This window comes from Talpa occidentalis, unplaced genomic scaffold, assembly GCF_014898055.3.
Source record: "Talpa occidentalis isolate TD23 unplaced genomic scaffold, MPIMG_talOcc4v2.1 talOcc4.5, whole genome shotgun sequence".
Classification (NCBI taxonomy): Eukaryota; Metazoa; Chordata; class Mammalia; order Eulipotyphla; family Talpidae; genus Talpa; species Talpa occidentalis.
This window is the reverse complement of record NW_023604861.1, coordinates 68,345,444-68,361,878: the sequence shown is the minus strand read 5'-3', so window position 1 is coordinate 68,361,878 and position 16,435 is coordinate 68,345,444. Positions and strand designations below refer to the sequence as shown.

At 36.9% G+C, this 16,435-nt stretch overlaps 1 protein-coding gene across 3 annotated transcripts in view; it reads right to left on the bottom strand.

Annotated features, from left to right (window-relative positions):
- Window positions 1-16,435, bottom strand: part of ACYP2 (acylphosphatase 2) — a 136,681-nt gene that overhangs the window by 113,778 nt on the left and 6,468 nt on the right. For all 3 annotated transcript variants that reach the window (XM_054701443.1, XM_054701444.1, XM_054701445.1), the window contains exons 2-3: window positions 7,386-7,402; window positions 5,956-6,065 (exon numbers count right to left, since the gene is read on the bottom strand). In XM_054701443.1, the coding sequence (XP_054557418.1) occupies window positions 5,956-6,065; window positions 7,386-7,402 (127 nt within the window). The remainder of the gene's footprint in view (window positions 1-5,955; window positions 6,066-7,385; window positions 7,403-16,435) is intronic.

The window sequence follows — 16,435 nt, the reverse complement described above, 5'->3', positions numbered from 1 at the left end:
AAAAACATATGTAGATTCAGTCAAGGTTTATGCCAGGTATCATAACTCTAGACATTAATTTAAAATGATTACTAAGAAACAGAAAATATGTTTTGCTTAATTGGGGGGATTAGGTTTAATGAAACAATTGAGTTAAATGATTTTTGTGCATCTGAAAAAGTTGGCAGAACTCTACAATTAGAAACATAGTGCAATTTGCAAAAGAATGTCATTAGTCAATCATTCTGAGAAAATGAAACACAGAAGAGAAAGAAAAGACACACCCTTATACACACACACAAACACACACACACACACAGACACCCTTGCAGTGTGTTCCAGGATGCTGCTTCTGGCTCCTCAGCAAGAACAGAACAAGGCTGCTACATCACGGACAACCATCTCCAAATGATGGGCCCTGTTGTGGTCCACATTTCCATCATTTGCAAAGAAACCATATGTGTGGTTTTTCAAAAACAATTTAACTACCATTTCTATAATTTATTGTCATGGCATTCTAAAAAAAAATTTTTTATAACTAGAAGAAAATAGGGCAATATTTATGCCACTATAAATATACCTCATTTAGTCTGATCTTACAGGTTATTTCTGTAAAGTCTCTTACTGTGGTTTAATTTTTAGATAGTATCATAAATTAAACAGTATAATAGGTGCTTGGAGAATGAATTTCATCTTTAAAATATAATTATTTTTATTTGTAATGACACCACAATTGGTAATGTTTATTAGGCTTGATTGACATTCTTTGCTATCTACTTACTGCTTGTTTTTCAAGACACCAGCTCCCTGGATAATTTCATCCATTGACATGGCTTCAAACGCTATCCAAATACTGATGACATCCAATTTTATTTCTCAGTCCAGTTTTTCTGTGGGGATGACCCACATATCTAAGAACCTAGTGACATTTCCACCTGGACAGCCCACTGTCACTAAAACAACATGTGCAAAATGGAGTAGCATGGGTCACATAACGATAGCCATGTTACAGATCACTTATTATGTGCCAGGTACTGTGCTTAGTGTTTTATGTGGATTTTCTCACTTAGTCTGCAGTGCAGCTAAACATGGCACATTTATTTCCTTAATGTGAAATCCCATTAACATGATAGCATCAAAATACGAAAGATGTAACAGGCATCATTCGTTGCTACCTATATCCATGCTCTTCCCCTTCTAGCCAGCCAAGAGAATACCAATTTTGTTCAGGGCATCAATAAGCCACACCAATTTTCTCAGCCTTCATTATAGTGAGAAGTATATGACCCTATACAAGCCAATGAAACACAAGCAGATGTTGACATGGGGAAGTTCAGGGAAAGCAACACACTCATCCCTTCTTGCTTTCTTCCTACCTTCAGGGTGGATATTATGAGCAGCTGCACTTTTCCTTTTTTGGCCACAAGAGAAAGAACAGGAGAATTAGAAATGCTGGTGCTAAATCAAGGCCAGTAACCACCTACCTGCTGATTTCCTGTTACTGAGAAAAATGAACCCCTCACTGTCTTATCCAATTTAACTAAGATTTTCTGTTAGTTTGCAGCTGCTAATATTCCTACCTCATAAATCCTATAATTTGAATAAGAAACTTCAATAAATTAGAAAGAAATCAGATAGAGGAGTAACTATACAGAAAAGCAAGGGCTGCTACAGTTCAAGTGCTTGCAGAAGCAAAACCATGAGAAGCAAATCACTCACCTCATAGAAACCACAGAAAGCTGCAGATTTGGAGGCACCAGTGAGTACAGAAGACAAGATCTACATATTTACTATTTAGAAGGTCCCCAGTAAAAAGGCCAACTCTCAGCCAGTTACCACTCTCGATCAAGCCAACAAGTCTACTACTACATGTTGGAAAATTTCCTCAAAGGTCTGTTTATTTTTGGCTGCTGTTCATATTTATGAGTCACTGAAAATATGATTGTAAGGAATACTTGCAGTATAAAGAGAGAAGCAAATAGGAAAAGAAAGAAAAGAAAGGCAAGATGGGGCAATAGAAAGGATCTAAACTTAGAGGAAACAAAAAATGCAAAAAAAAAATCACAGAAGAAAACATACAATATGTTCAGAGATATTTAAAAAGAAAAGACAAGGAAAAAGTGCTAGGAAGTAGAAATAAAATATAGCAGCAGAGACAAACAGAAAATTAATAGTAAGATAGAGGACATAGCTGAGGCAATTTTCCAGGTAACAAAGTTTGGAAATTAGGGAGGTTCAGGTTCATAAAGAAGTTTCAAAATGGGAGGACCAAGAGGAGAAAGGGAAAAAAGAAAACAAATTTTGGAAGAAAGATAATTCTCCTGTGAGAACATGCACAGACAGATGACTATGGAAATGCAGAAAAGGAGATAAAATGAACAACTAAAAAGTTTTCAAAAAGGTATAAGGGGCCTCCCCGGTGGCACAGCGGTTGAGCGCTGGGTTGCGAAGCTGCCAGCAGCCTCTGCAGCGCCGGTTCGATCCCCGGCTGCTCCCCAGCCACCGGAGGAGGGTCCCACATGGCGCGCAGACCTCTCCTGCCGCCCGCTGCTCCCCTCAGCAGTGTACCTCGGTCCTTCTGCCTGCTCTGCTCCCCGCTCTGGCTCTGGTGAATTCTCTCACCCTCCCGCGCTTCTGACTGTACCCAGTGCATGTATAAACAAAAACAAACAAATGAATAAATAAATAAATAAAACATGCCTCTATTTAAAAAAAAAAAAAAAAAAAAAGGTATAAGGACGTATAATGCCCAATCATTTGTATGAGAACGACATCAAATCTTTCAACAACAATGCAAATCATGGAATTAGGGATTCAAAATTCTGAGTCAGAAATGACTTTTGGCACAGGATTTTATAACCAAACTATCAATCAAGTGTGAGAGCAAATGAAGGCAGGTAAAGATACAACTTTCTCTCTCATGTGCCATTCCTTGGAAAAGCTTCTAGAGATTTGCCTCCCTGGTGGCACAAGTGGTTAAGACAGTTGTGTCTTATGATGCAGCCACTGCAGCTTGAGTTTGATCCCTGGCCAGGGAGCTACCCACATGGTTTAGCAGACCTCTCCTATCTTGCCTGCTGCTCCCCTCAGCAGTGTATTTCAGTCAGTCTGCCTGTTCTGTTCCCCACTCTGTCTCTGCTGAATCCTCTCACCCCCCTGCACTTCTGGCCTGTACCCCAGTTCTTCATGCATAAATAAATAAATCTTCTAAAAAATTTTTCAAAAAAAAAAAAAGAAAGCAAGGAAATAAATCAAGGCAGAGGAAAACATGATTGAGGAAACAGGAATCCACCACCAGGAAAGGGGCAGAAGAAAGCACTAGAATGAGAGCTGTGGGGCAGACTTAGCCTCAAGCTGGGAGGAAGAAAAGCCCCTAGGGAGAGTGTAGTTGACAGGTCATGAAATTCACTTTGGCAGATCTGCTGTGGAGTTTAGAAAATTTTATTGATAAGCAAAGAATTTCTGTGGAAATAAATGGTAAAGTATTAGGTTAAGCAATATGAAATTACTGCTTTGTAGGTCAACTTTTTTCAAATATCAGTAGTTCCATATTGCTGAGCCTAACTTACAGATGAATAATATAATATAGGATACTTGCTTTAGATACTCTAACAGTAACAAAACTGAAGATAAATTGAAGGAACAGGTGAAACAATAATGTCAGAAATTATTACTGAAACTGGGTAATAGACACATGGGGTTCACTGTTCTGTTTTCATAGTTGTATGCTTGAAAATCTTGTAATAAAACATTGTCAAAAGAAAATCATGACAATATCATTAAATTACTTTAAAGAGCAACCTGTAAAACTGGCAGTAGACTTCACAACAAAACCAGGGATGCCCAAATACTGTAATGGTACCCACAGAGGGCTTAAAAGACTAAGTAAATAACTGTCATGTCAGACTTCTAAACACAGCACAGTATTCTCCAAGATTGAAGGTTAAATAAAAACATATAGAGACAAACAAAAATGGAGTAACACCTTACTAGTAGGTCCAAATTAAGGGAGATACCACAGAACATTCCTTTAGCAAAATGGAAATATTCCCATACAGAAAAGAAGTACGAAAAGGAAAAAAAGCAACTTAAGATGGCAAATATATTGAAATTCCTCCCCCACCCAAATATTGGCTTTTAGAAATAGTAATAATTGTTGTGAGATTTAAAATAAATAATTAAAAAATTTAATACCATCTAAATAAATAGGGAGATAAATGGACTTAACGGATACTTACATATCTTGCTTTGTTAGAAAATATAGTAAAAGCATAAATGAATATCAAATAGGATCAGTCACAATTGTGTCTTGTATCTCTAGGGAAAACACTAGTAAAAGAAACAAAAGAATATATAACTAGGCCTCCCTGGTGGCGCAAGGAGTTAAGACACAACCTATGAAGCTAGCCAAAGCCACTGCAGCACGAGTTCGATCCCCGGCCAGGGAGCTACCCACATGGTGCAGCAAACCTCTCGTGATTCGCCTGCTGCTCCCCTCAGCAGTGTATTTCAGTCAGTCTGCCTATTCTGTTCCCACTCTGTCTCTGGTGAATCCTCTCACCCCCTACATCTCTGGCCTATACTGCAGTTCTTGTATGCATAAATAAATAAATCTTTTTAAAAATATATATAACTGCTTAACTAATAGAGGAAAAAAGTGGAATAATGAAAGTCAATCAAAATTAAAATGAAAGAGGTGAACAAAGAACTAATAAAAAGAAGCAGAAAAAACATAGTAGGATATAAATTTATTCCAAATATATATCAGTACTTTCTAATAAATGTAAATAGGTTTTCCCTGCTAACCAATGTAGAAATTCCTATTTAATATGATTTGGCAGGGAGTGCTATTACTGTAACTTAATTGTTCTTTAAAAAAATTTTTGAGGTAACATTGATTTACAACACTGTATATTATTGAGAGGTACAGGTTTATACCTCTTCATATGACACCCACCACCAACACACCCATAGAATTACCATTTATTTATATGAAAAATATTTGAGCTTTCTCATACTGCCAAATCATACCAAGTAGAAACATTCTACTTTTAGCTAGCAGAAGAAATCTGTACTATAACTTAAAAACAAAACTTATTGACTCCATGAAAGAAGGCTCAATAACCAACTCACAAAGAAGGAGAGTGGTGCTGCTATTCTTTCTGAGGGCTTTTCCATTAGGAAGATCCATTCCTAATATAGAAATTCCACTCCCAACTCTGAGGATATCTTCGACCGTCTACCTAAATTATGTCAGTTTAAACTAGTCCAACCACTATAGAGAGCTGTGTAGAGATTTCTTGACCTACTAAACATAGAGCTTCCATATGATCCAGCAATTCCACTCCTAGGTATTTACCCAAAGGACACAGAAACATCAATTCCAAAAAGCACCTGCACCCCTATGTTTATAGCAGCACTGTTTACAATAGCTAAGCTTTGGAAACAACCCAAATGCCCAAAAATAGATGACTGGATCAAGAAGATGTGGTACATATACACCACGGAATATTACTCAGCATTCAAAAAAGATAAACACATGCAATTTGCAGCAACTTGGATGGAGCTGGAAGGGATCATGCTCAGCGAAATAAGCCAGGAAGAAAAAGAAAAATACTGGATGGTCTCACTCATAGCAGGAATCTAGAAAACTTAAATAAGGGACCAGGAAAAAGAATAACTATAAGAAAGAAAATATCAAAATTGACAAACAACTATGAACCAGAGACACTCTATGGGGTATGGGGGGCGGGGAAAGGAGGGCTTGGTGTCAAAATAAGGGGGTTGTGATGGTATGGGGAATATAAAAATAAAATTTAAATTAAAAAAAAATTTTAAAAATTAAAAAAAAATTATGTCAGTTTAGTTATAATCTACAAACTGAATTTGCCCCATTAACACTATTCTTATATTCCAATTAAACATTAAAATAAGTGTATAGATTGCATGAATGGTGTTAATAGTCCTACTTCTTACATGGAATTGACTTTCTCTTCCGGGCCTTGGACTTGGCCTGTCACAGTGCCTTTGCTGGTGTTCATCACCCAGCCGACCACGCCTATCTTCTTTGCCTCGCCTTCTGTGTACTGGTTTCAGAGAAAACAAGAGACCAAGTCCAGCATCAAAAGTCTGAATTCATAATTGATTCTAACATTCAAAATATGCTATAATAATAACTATTTATAAGAACCTTCATTAATGATATTATTTGTTAAGTTCTACTTCCAGTAAACACAAGCAATAAACTGAGAAAATAAACTGGGAATAAGAACTACTTCAAAAAACAATTTCCATGTGTTTTCCATGAGCTCCATAAAATTCAGTTACATAGCTCTCATGCCTGCTATTGCATTGTTAATCTGGGTTTCAAATGAAAATCACACCAAGATTCTCAATACTGAAGAAAAATATCCAGTTTTGATCAATATAAAGTACTTCATTAAAGGATTTTGATATTTTTTTGTGGACTCTGGACTTGTCATACAAATGCTATATTTGTTTATGGGTAAATTATTTCTGCTATTATTATTGATAAACTTTTAAACATTTCTTTTCCTGGTTCCAAATTCAGTTTTACTACAGTCAAATAAAAACTAGCAACATTTTGATTTTTAATTATTTTAACTATATTCTATTAAAATTCTATGGGTCCAGTGTATTAGAACTTTTTTAAAACATGCTCTTCTGTCTGAGGCCAGGGTGCCCAAGATACTCACACTCCACATCCCCAACTAGATGAAACAATATAAACCAAGATGAGGTAAGAACTGATTCTGAAAATAACTCAAGTTCTCACAGATAATAAAGAAAAAGGACACAATCTGTAGGGGATAGGACTATCTCATAATGCAGAGACTTTACTGGTGGGAGCATGTTAAAAACATAGACATAATCTTGGGACTGCCAACTCAAATAGACGGTGAAAATATATATGCCTGTCCTTAGGAAAGGCATATATATTTTAAAAGAAAAATATAAAAGACAACATGGATTTTCGACTTCTAAAAACCTGGGAACCACTTCCATATGCAAAATGAACATTTTTCACCTTGCAATTCGAGAGTGTTCCATTGCCTAGAGGATTTCCTCCATCCAGAAACAAGTGAAAGGTCCCACTTGTATTCCTATTATGTAGGTAATGTTTAATTGGATATTAAGAAAGAGGTACTTTTTAAAATTCATTTATAGAAAACTGGGAAGGCTGAAATGCTTTCCTTATTTTATAAAAACAGTTTTAATTAAAAAAAAACAGTGATTTCGAAGAAATACAAATATTTCTCCATTTGCTTGTTAGGACAGCCAAAAAGCAGTAGACTAACACTAAGTAGATAACTGCTGTATCTCTGTGATCAGAAATAACTGGAGGAAAACTGGCAAAAAGTAATGAACAGATTGTATTGACTTACCATTCTGAAGCAAACACCTGTATAAAAGGAAGACAAGAAGAAATGTCAGCTTTTCTACCTTTACACACACACACACACACACACACACACACATATTTCCTGACTTAACTTTCATCTAATTAGAATAAATTAAATGAACAAATTTTTTAACATCTGAATGTATATAGAAGCCATTTTTAATTATTTTCCTTTAAAATAAAAAGAGAAAGGAAGATTTTGGAGAAATAAGTACTCTTCTGAAACCAGAATATAATGAAATGCCACACTGCATATTCATCCCATTTTAAAATGCAAAGCAAAGCATTTCTTACAAGGGCAGGTGAATATATTTGGCATAAAATTTACCTATTCTTATTTTTGAGAATTTCTTAAATACAAGGACTAAATTAATGTTTAAATATGATAAAACATTCCTATTTAAATTTTAATTTCACATTCTGGAAAAACAACATTACAGGAACAGGAGTAGGGGTAGAAGAGCAGAGCAAGGGAGCATGAGGGAGCATTTTGGGGCGATAGCACTGTTCCATATCTTGAACACGGTGGTGGTTACATGATAGTATGTACTTGTTAAACTCATCGAACTATATACTGAAAAGGGAATGTTTCTCAATGTAAATTACCTCAATTTAAAAAAATTGAAAAAATATGTTGGGAAATAATAGTGAATAGATCAAACCAATCACCAAGGAAAGGAGGTCAAAAGATAAGTGCTTCTACACACTGCAGTTGAGCCTGATGAAGAGGATACAGAAGTGACTTGTATGTTGTTTTGTAAGTTGATTTACAGTATAAAGGGTACCATTTGTTTCCTGATGGCAGTGTATTGTGGCAACAACTGAATCTGAAGAAAAAGAGCACTAAAGCAACAAAGACAGGATATGATCCCAAACTGAATTTTATAGGGTATAAAATATTTTTAAGGGATACATACAAAATGTGGAGGAATGATGAGTGGGAGTATTGGCCGAAGGGAATCACAAAGGCAATCAGTTACATAGCTAGAAGAAGAGTTAGTAGCTACACCAAGGCAGAAAATGCAAGAAAAATTTCAGGTAAACCATACCTGAAGAGAATAAGAAAGCAGGCAAAATTATTAAGTCATTTTTCCTAAGATTGGGGGATCCCAGAAGATGCTGACTGAAAAGTGTTGAACATCGTGGTAAAGGTGTATTGTGCATATTCCCCTATCTGATGTCAGCATTATGAAAAGAAAGCTTGTATGTAACTCAAGTAAACAGAAATTGGAAGCATGGTTTAGTTCTTTTCTATTCAAAGAGTGGTTCATGAACCACCACCAGCAGCAGCAGCAGCAGCAGCTGAGAGATTTTTAGAAAATTAAATTCTCAGTCACATCCCCAGATCTACAGAAACAGAAACTGCAGGTAAAGTCCTGGAATCTGGTTTTAACATACACCCCAGGTGATTCTTTTTTTTTTAAAAAAAAAAAAAAGATTTATTCATTTATTTATACAGGCACTGGGTACAGTCAGAAGCAAGGGAGGGTGAGAGAATTCACCAGAGCCATAGCAGGGAGCAGAACAGACAGACTGATGAAGTACACAGCTGAGGGGAGCAGCAGGCGGCAGGAGATGTCTGCGTGCCATGTGGGACCCTTGCCCAGCGGCCGGGGATCGAACCGGTGCTGTAGAGGCTGCGGGCAGCTCCCCAACCCCGCGCTCAACCACTGTGCCACTGGGGAGGCCCCCAGGTGATTCTTATGTCTATTGAAGTTTAGAACCAATGGTTAGCTCTACTGTAGAGGAAAATCTAACTGGTAGTTTTGAAAAGAATTTATATTCCAGGCTAAGAATTGCATCACAATGGGAAAACTCAAGTCTTGTAGAGTATTGCAAATCTGATGCATGGATACAGGTAATAAATTACATATATGAATATCAATGCTGCCTCACCTATTTAACCAATCAATGACATTACATGAAAGAAACTATGGACAAGAAAAGGCAAGAACCCCCTCTCCTGCACCCTAATAGGACTTGGTATTGGAGCATCCCAGGCACTCTGTCACTTAGATTGCTTCCACTCTTCTTTAATGCCACAAATATTGGAGATGCCAGAGAGAGAGAGAGAGAGAGAGAGAGAGAGAGAGAGAGAGAGAAAGAGAGAGAGAGAGAGAGAGACTGACAAGATTCCCTGCAGTGGAGAACAATATCCATTCAACATTTATGAATCTCAAGCACTCCTTCTGTCATCTACTTATCAGTGACCAAAAGGCCATTTGTTTAAAGTGACTGGGTTTAGGAATTTTTAAAGGAGGTGTCCAACACAGATATTCCACATGTTTCAGGGTTAAGGAAATTACCTACTCCAGTCTATTGATGAAATATCCTTTTCACACAGAAATAATCTAAGATTGAGGAAACTTGGAGATATTTAACAAACACTCAATTAGACATTCTGATTGTTTGCTTAACAAATACTTGTAAATTATCTAATTCTTAGTGCAAAGAATGAGATGAGTAAGTATGACAATACCTTCTATTGACGAACTTACAGTCTAGTGGAGAAGATAAAATGAGAATTAATATACAGAAAAATTATGCATTATAAAATGCTGGAAAAATCACAAGAATTCTGTACTGTATCAAGAATTTAATCTAAGTAATAATGTAAAAATTGACAAAGCAAATGAACTAATGAAACACAACTGAAATAACTTTTAGACTCTGAGAACAAAATGGGGATTACCAGAGAGGTGGAAGGAATAAGTAGAGGGCTCATTTTATATCAGTGAATGGCACTAGAACTTTGCTTGTAGGTACATTCATTGAGTTGTGAATCTATACTGTTAAATATTACATGATATTGTAAACCAATGGTCAATCTATAAATTTTTAAAATTAAAAAAAAAAAAGAATTACCATCACTTCAATATTCCAGAAAATAGGAAAGGAAGGAAACTTACCAACACATTGTATAAGACCAGTATTACCCTCATAACCAAAATTACACAAAGATAATACAAAAAAGAGAAAACTGAAGGCCAACACCCCTCATGAATATAGCTGAAAAAAATCCTTCACAATGGGCCTCCCCGGTGGCGCAGCGGTTGAGCGCTGGGTTGCGAAGCTGCCCGCGGCCTCTGAAGCGCCAGTTCAAACCCCGGCTGCTCCCCGGCCACCGGAGGAGGGTCCCACATGGCGCGCAGACCTCTCCTGCCGCCCGCTGCTCCCCTCAGCAGTGTACTTCGGTCCTTCTGCCTGCTCTGCTCCCCGCTCTGGCTCTGGTGAATTCTCTCACCCTCCCGCGCTTCTGACTGTACCCAGTGCTTGTATAAATAAATAAAAATAAATCTTTAAAAAAAAAAAAATCCTTCACAAAATATTAGTAAATAGTATTTGGAAATATATAAAAAGAATTCTACACCTTGACAAAACAGGATTTTATTCCAAAAATGCAACACTGATTTGGTATTCAAAAACCAAAAACAGGGTCTCCCCTGGTGGCGCAGCAGTTAAGCGCTGGGCTGCGAAGCTGCCTGCAGCCTCTGCAGTGCCGGTTTGATCCCCGGCCACTGGAGAGGTTCCCACATGGCATGGCAGACCTCTCCTGCCCGCCTGCTGCTCCCCTCAGCAGTGTATTTCGTCAGTCTGCCTGTTCTGTTCCCTGCTCTGGCTCTGGTGAATTCTCTCACTCTCCCGTGGCTTCTGACTGTGTATCCGGTGCTTGCATAAATAAATAAATAAATAAATAAATAAATAAATAAATAAATAAATAAATAAATGAATAAATCTTTAAAAAAAAAAAAAACACCCAACTAAAGAAGAAAATCACATGATCATACCAACTACTGCCGAAAAAAACATTTAACAAAGCTCAATTCCTATTCATGATTGAAAACCCTTAGAAAACGAAGAGAATTTTTATACTCTATAGTCCCATTTCACAATGTTTTCAGTGACAAATTTATAGAAATGGAAAGCAAATTAGTGGTTGTTAGTGGTTAAGGGTTGTTGGATGAGGGATGAGTGTGAGCATAAAGGATTAGCAGGAAAGAGATCCTGTGGTGGTGAAAAATTACTTATCTTGATTGAAGTGGTAATTACATAAGTCTCTGAGTAATAAAATGAAAGAGATACATATACATTGAGTCAATGTCACTTTCCTGGTTTTGCTGTTATGTAAAATTAATCATTGAAATAAACTGGGTAAAGGATACACTTAACCTTTCTGTACCGTTCATGCAACTTCCTAGTATCTACAATTATTTCACCCTAAAATACATTTTTTAAAAGTTTAAATTATAAACCTTCTCCATAAATAAAAATCTATAGTTCCAGTATACATTATATACTATATATTATAAAGTCACTAAGTTGATAAATTAAGAAATAGTAATATAAACACATTACTTATAGGGCCTCCCCTGGTTGAGAGCTGGGCTGCGAAGCTGCCTGCAGCCTCTGCAGCACCGGTTCAATCCACGGCCACCGGAGGAGGGTCCCACATGGCACCGCAGACCTCTCCTGCTGCCCGCTGCTCCCCTCAGCAGTGTACTTTGTCAGTCTGCCTGCTCTGCTCTCCGCTCTGTCTCTGGTGAATTCTCTCACCCTCCCGCACTTCTGACTGTACCCAGTGCTTGTATAAATAAATAAATAAATCTTAAAAAAAAACCCCACCACATTACTTATAAATAAAGACTAACAACTACTAAGCACTTCAATAAGAAATGGTTAAGTTAGTTGTCTTACAGAAATTTAGTATATGTAATTAGAGCAGTATACTGTGACTACCTAACAGACAGATAGCTATACAACAATGCATTTATAGATACATAAAAAACTGAACACACGTTTTTCTCAAATGCACTTGGATATTTCCCAGGATTAACCACATGCTAGGTGAAAAGACAAACATCAACAAGTACATGAAGAATGAAATCATACTAAGTATCTTCTCTGACCATAAAGGCACCAAACTATAAATCAACTATGAAAAGAAAACAAGGAGACTGACCATAACATGGAGACTGAACAACATGCCACTTAATGAGGAAATCAAAGAAGAAATTGAAAAATACCTTGAGACAAATGACAAAGATGACACAACCTTCCAGAACATATGGGACTCAGCAAAAGTGGTATTAAAAGGAAAGTATATAGCAATACAGGCCCATATCAAGAAGCAAGAAATAATCCAAAAAAAACAACCTCATCTCCCATCTTGAGGAACTAGGGAAAGAACAACAAAATAATCCAAAAGCCAGTAGAAGAAAGGAAATAATAATAATTGAAGCAGAAATAAATGAAATAGAAATAAAAAAGATAATACAAAAGATCAATGAAACCAAAAGCTGGTTCTTCTAAAAATTAATAAAATAGACAAAACCTAGGAAGGTTCACAAAGGAAAAAAAAGGGAGAAAACCCAAATAACTAGGATTATAAATGAAAGAAGAGAAATTATGACACCACAGAAATCCAGAGAATAATTAAAGATTACTATGAACATTTATATACAAACGAGTTCAAAAATCTAGAAGTGATGGGACATGACAAACCCACAGCTAACATCATTTCTCATGGTCAAAAACTGAAAGCTTTTCCATTAAGATGTGGCACAAGACAAGGATACCCACTCTCACTACTGCCTTTCAATATAGTACTAGAAGTCCAAGCTAGGGCAATTAGGCAAGAGAAAGACATAAAAGGAATCCTAATAGGGAAAGAAGAAGTAAAACTATCATTATATGCAGATGATATGATAATATATAGAGAGAATCCCCCCCCAAAAAAATCCATAGACAAGCTAATTAAAATAAACAAGTTTAGTAAAGTAGCAGGCTACAAAAATCAATACACAAAAAAATCAGTAGCCTTCCTATATGCAAACAATCCATTTCAAGAGGAAGGAATTAAGAAAACCATCCCATTTACAATTGTACCCCCCAAATTAAATATCTGGAGATAAACCTAATAAAGGAAGTAAAAGCCCTATGCAAAGAAAACTACAAAATACTGTTAAAAGAAATAGAATAAGACATAAAAAAATGGAAAGATATTCCCTGTTCATGGACCAGAAGAATTAACATTGTAAAAATGGCCATGCCACCAAAAGCAATTTACAGAGTCAATGCAATTCTAATAAAAATCTCAGTGGCACTCTTCCAAGAAATAGAACAAATATTGTTGAAATTCACATGGAACCATAAAAAACCCCAAATAGCAAAAGTTCTTCTTATCAAAAGGGGGCAGATGGGAGAAACTACACTCCCAGACCATACTACAGAGCCATAATAATAAAAACAGCATGATATTGGAACAAAACAGACACACTGATGAATGGAATAGAACTGAAAGACCAGAAATAAAACCACACATATATGGTCAACTAATCTAGGACAAAGGAGCATAGAATATGCACAGGAACTAGGAAGGCCTCTTCAATAAATGGTGTTGGGAAAATTGAACTGCAACATGCAAAATAATGAAACTAGATTACCATCTCATAATATATGCAAAAACCAACTCAAAATGGATAAAGGACTTGAATGTAAGGCCTGGTACTATAAAATATATAGAAGAAAACAAAACATTCCATGACATAAACATCAGAAACTGAATGGGAGAAAATATTTGCACAGCATACAAAGGATAGGGGACTGATATCAAAGATCTACAAAGACTTATACAACTCAACAAAAACAAAGCAAACAAAGAACTAAAAAGAAGAAGAACTAAAAAGACACTTCTCAAAGAAAGAAATTCAAATGGCCAACAGATATATGAAAAAATGTTCAACATCACTAATTATCAGGGAAATGCAAATCAAAACTACAATGATCTACCACCTCACTCCAATAAGAATGGCCTACATTAGCGGTTGAGTGCAACGCTGTGAAGCTGTCTGTAGCCTCTGCAGTGCGGGTTCGGTCACAGCCAGCCTGAGAGATACCCACATGGGGTGGCAGACCTCTCCTGCCTCGCCACCTGCTCCCCTCAGCAATGTATTACAGTCTGTCTGCCTGTTCTGCTCCCGGCTCTGTCTCTGGTAAATCCTCTCACCCTCCCACACATCTGGCCTGTATTCTGGCTCTTGTATGCATGAATAAAATAAATCTTAAAAAAAAAGAGGGCCTCCGCTGGTGGCGCAGCAGTTGAGTGCTGGCCTGCGAAGCTGCCGCAACCTCTGCAGCACTGGTTCGATCACCAGCCACCAGCGAGGGTCCCACATGGTGCAACAGACCTCTCCTGCCACGCCTGCCACTCCCCTCAGCAGTGTATTTCATCTGTCTGCCTGTTCTGTACCCTACTCTGGCTCTGGTGAATTCTCTCACCCTCCCGCATTTCTGACTGTACCCAGTGCTTGATATAAATTTAAAAAAAAATAAATCTTTAAAAAAATAAAAAGAATGGCTTACATCAAAAAAACTGGAAATAAATACTGGAGAGGATCTGGAGATAAAGGAACCCTCTTACACCACTGATGGGAATGTAAACTGGTGCAGTCACTATGGAAAGCTGTGTGGACATTCTTCAAAGACTAAAAATGGATCTACTATATGATGCAGCAATTCCATTTCCAGTAAACTACCCAAAGGACACAAAAACAGTAACTGAAGAGGAAACCTACACTCTCATGCTTACTGCAGCATAATTTACAATAGCCAAGATATGGAAACAACCAAATTCCCCAAAATAGATGAATGAATCAAAAAGTTTGGTATATTTATAGACTGGAATATTACTCAGCAATCAAAAAAGATGAACTTATGCCATTTGCAGCAGCATGGATAGAACTGGAAGGGATTGTGCTACCTAAAGTAAGTCAGAAGGAAAAGGTAAATACTGGATGGTCTCACTTATATGTGGAATATAGAGAAACCAAACAAAAGGTCAAGAAAAAGTCAAAACTAGCAAGCTGACCATAGAACTGAGGTATACAGCAAAGGAGGGGGAGTGAAGGAGATCAAAGCAGGGGAGGGAAGAACACATGGGAATATGGTGATGGTTTTTGGGTAGTGCGGTGGCGGGAGAGCTATGGGACTACAACAATATAGGAAAAAAAGTTTAATTAATTAATAAAAAATGTGGTGACTACATTTGTAGGTATGAATAGCAAGAGCATATATATATATATTTATAAAACATATCTTAAAACAGCAGAACTAAAGAACTGTCACTTAAGAGATACAATTTCAGGCTAAGTTCCTACTGCTTGCCAAACTTAACAGCCATTATTTTAGGCAGTGATAGATGGGAAAAAAAGAAGACTAAGATAAATCACATATGAAAGATTCAATATGTACTTAACAGAAATTTAGGACTTGGTTATAGATGTAATGTTTAGAGTTTGAGACTATATAGATCAGTCTTTCTATAATATGTCCTTTCTGTGTCACAATTTAGGAAAGAATACCAAATATAATAATTGTTCTATTAAATTTATTTAATATATGAAGATCTGCAGAGAATGCATGAGGGCTAGCTGCTTACATAAAATCCATTTTCCCCTCTGCCTCTCTAAAAGACTGATTTTACTTGTGACAGCAGCATGCCTCTGTATATTTCCCAGTCTTCCTTATAAGAAAGATGGTGCACTAGACTGTAAGCCAAATCATTAGGTGAGAATCTCAGGAAAGTTGTTTGACAGTGGCTGACTCAGCAAGAGGTTTTGATCTTATGCCCTTCCTCTTCCTGATTGTAGGGTGCATATAATGTGCTGTCTATAAGACTGGTACTATAGCAATCATCTTGAAAACATGAGGGAAAGGCCATGGAAATCACAAAGGCCTTGGACCTGACTTCCTGAAGAGATGGGAGACACAGGGGCTAGACAAAGGTGGCAAAAAGGAACAGTGAGGGAAGGGATCTTTTTGAGGTAATGGAATGTTCTGGAATTAGACAGTGGTGATAGTTGCAAAACATTGTGAATATGCTAAAAATCACTGTAGAATGCTTCAAAAGGGTAAATTTAATGTTATGTAAGTTGGATCTCAACTTTTTTTTTTAAGATTATTTATTTTATTTATACAAGCACTGGGTACAGTCAGAAGCATGGGAGTGCAAGTTCAAGAATCTTTAAGTCCTGC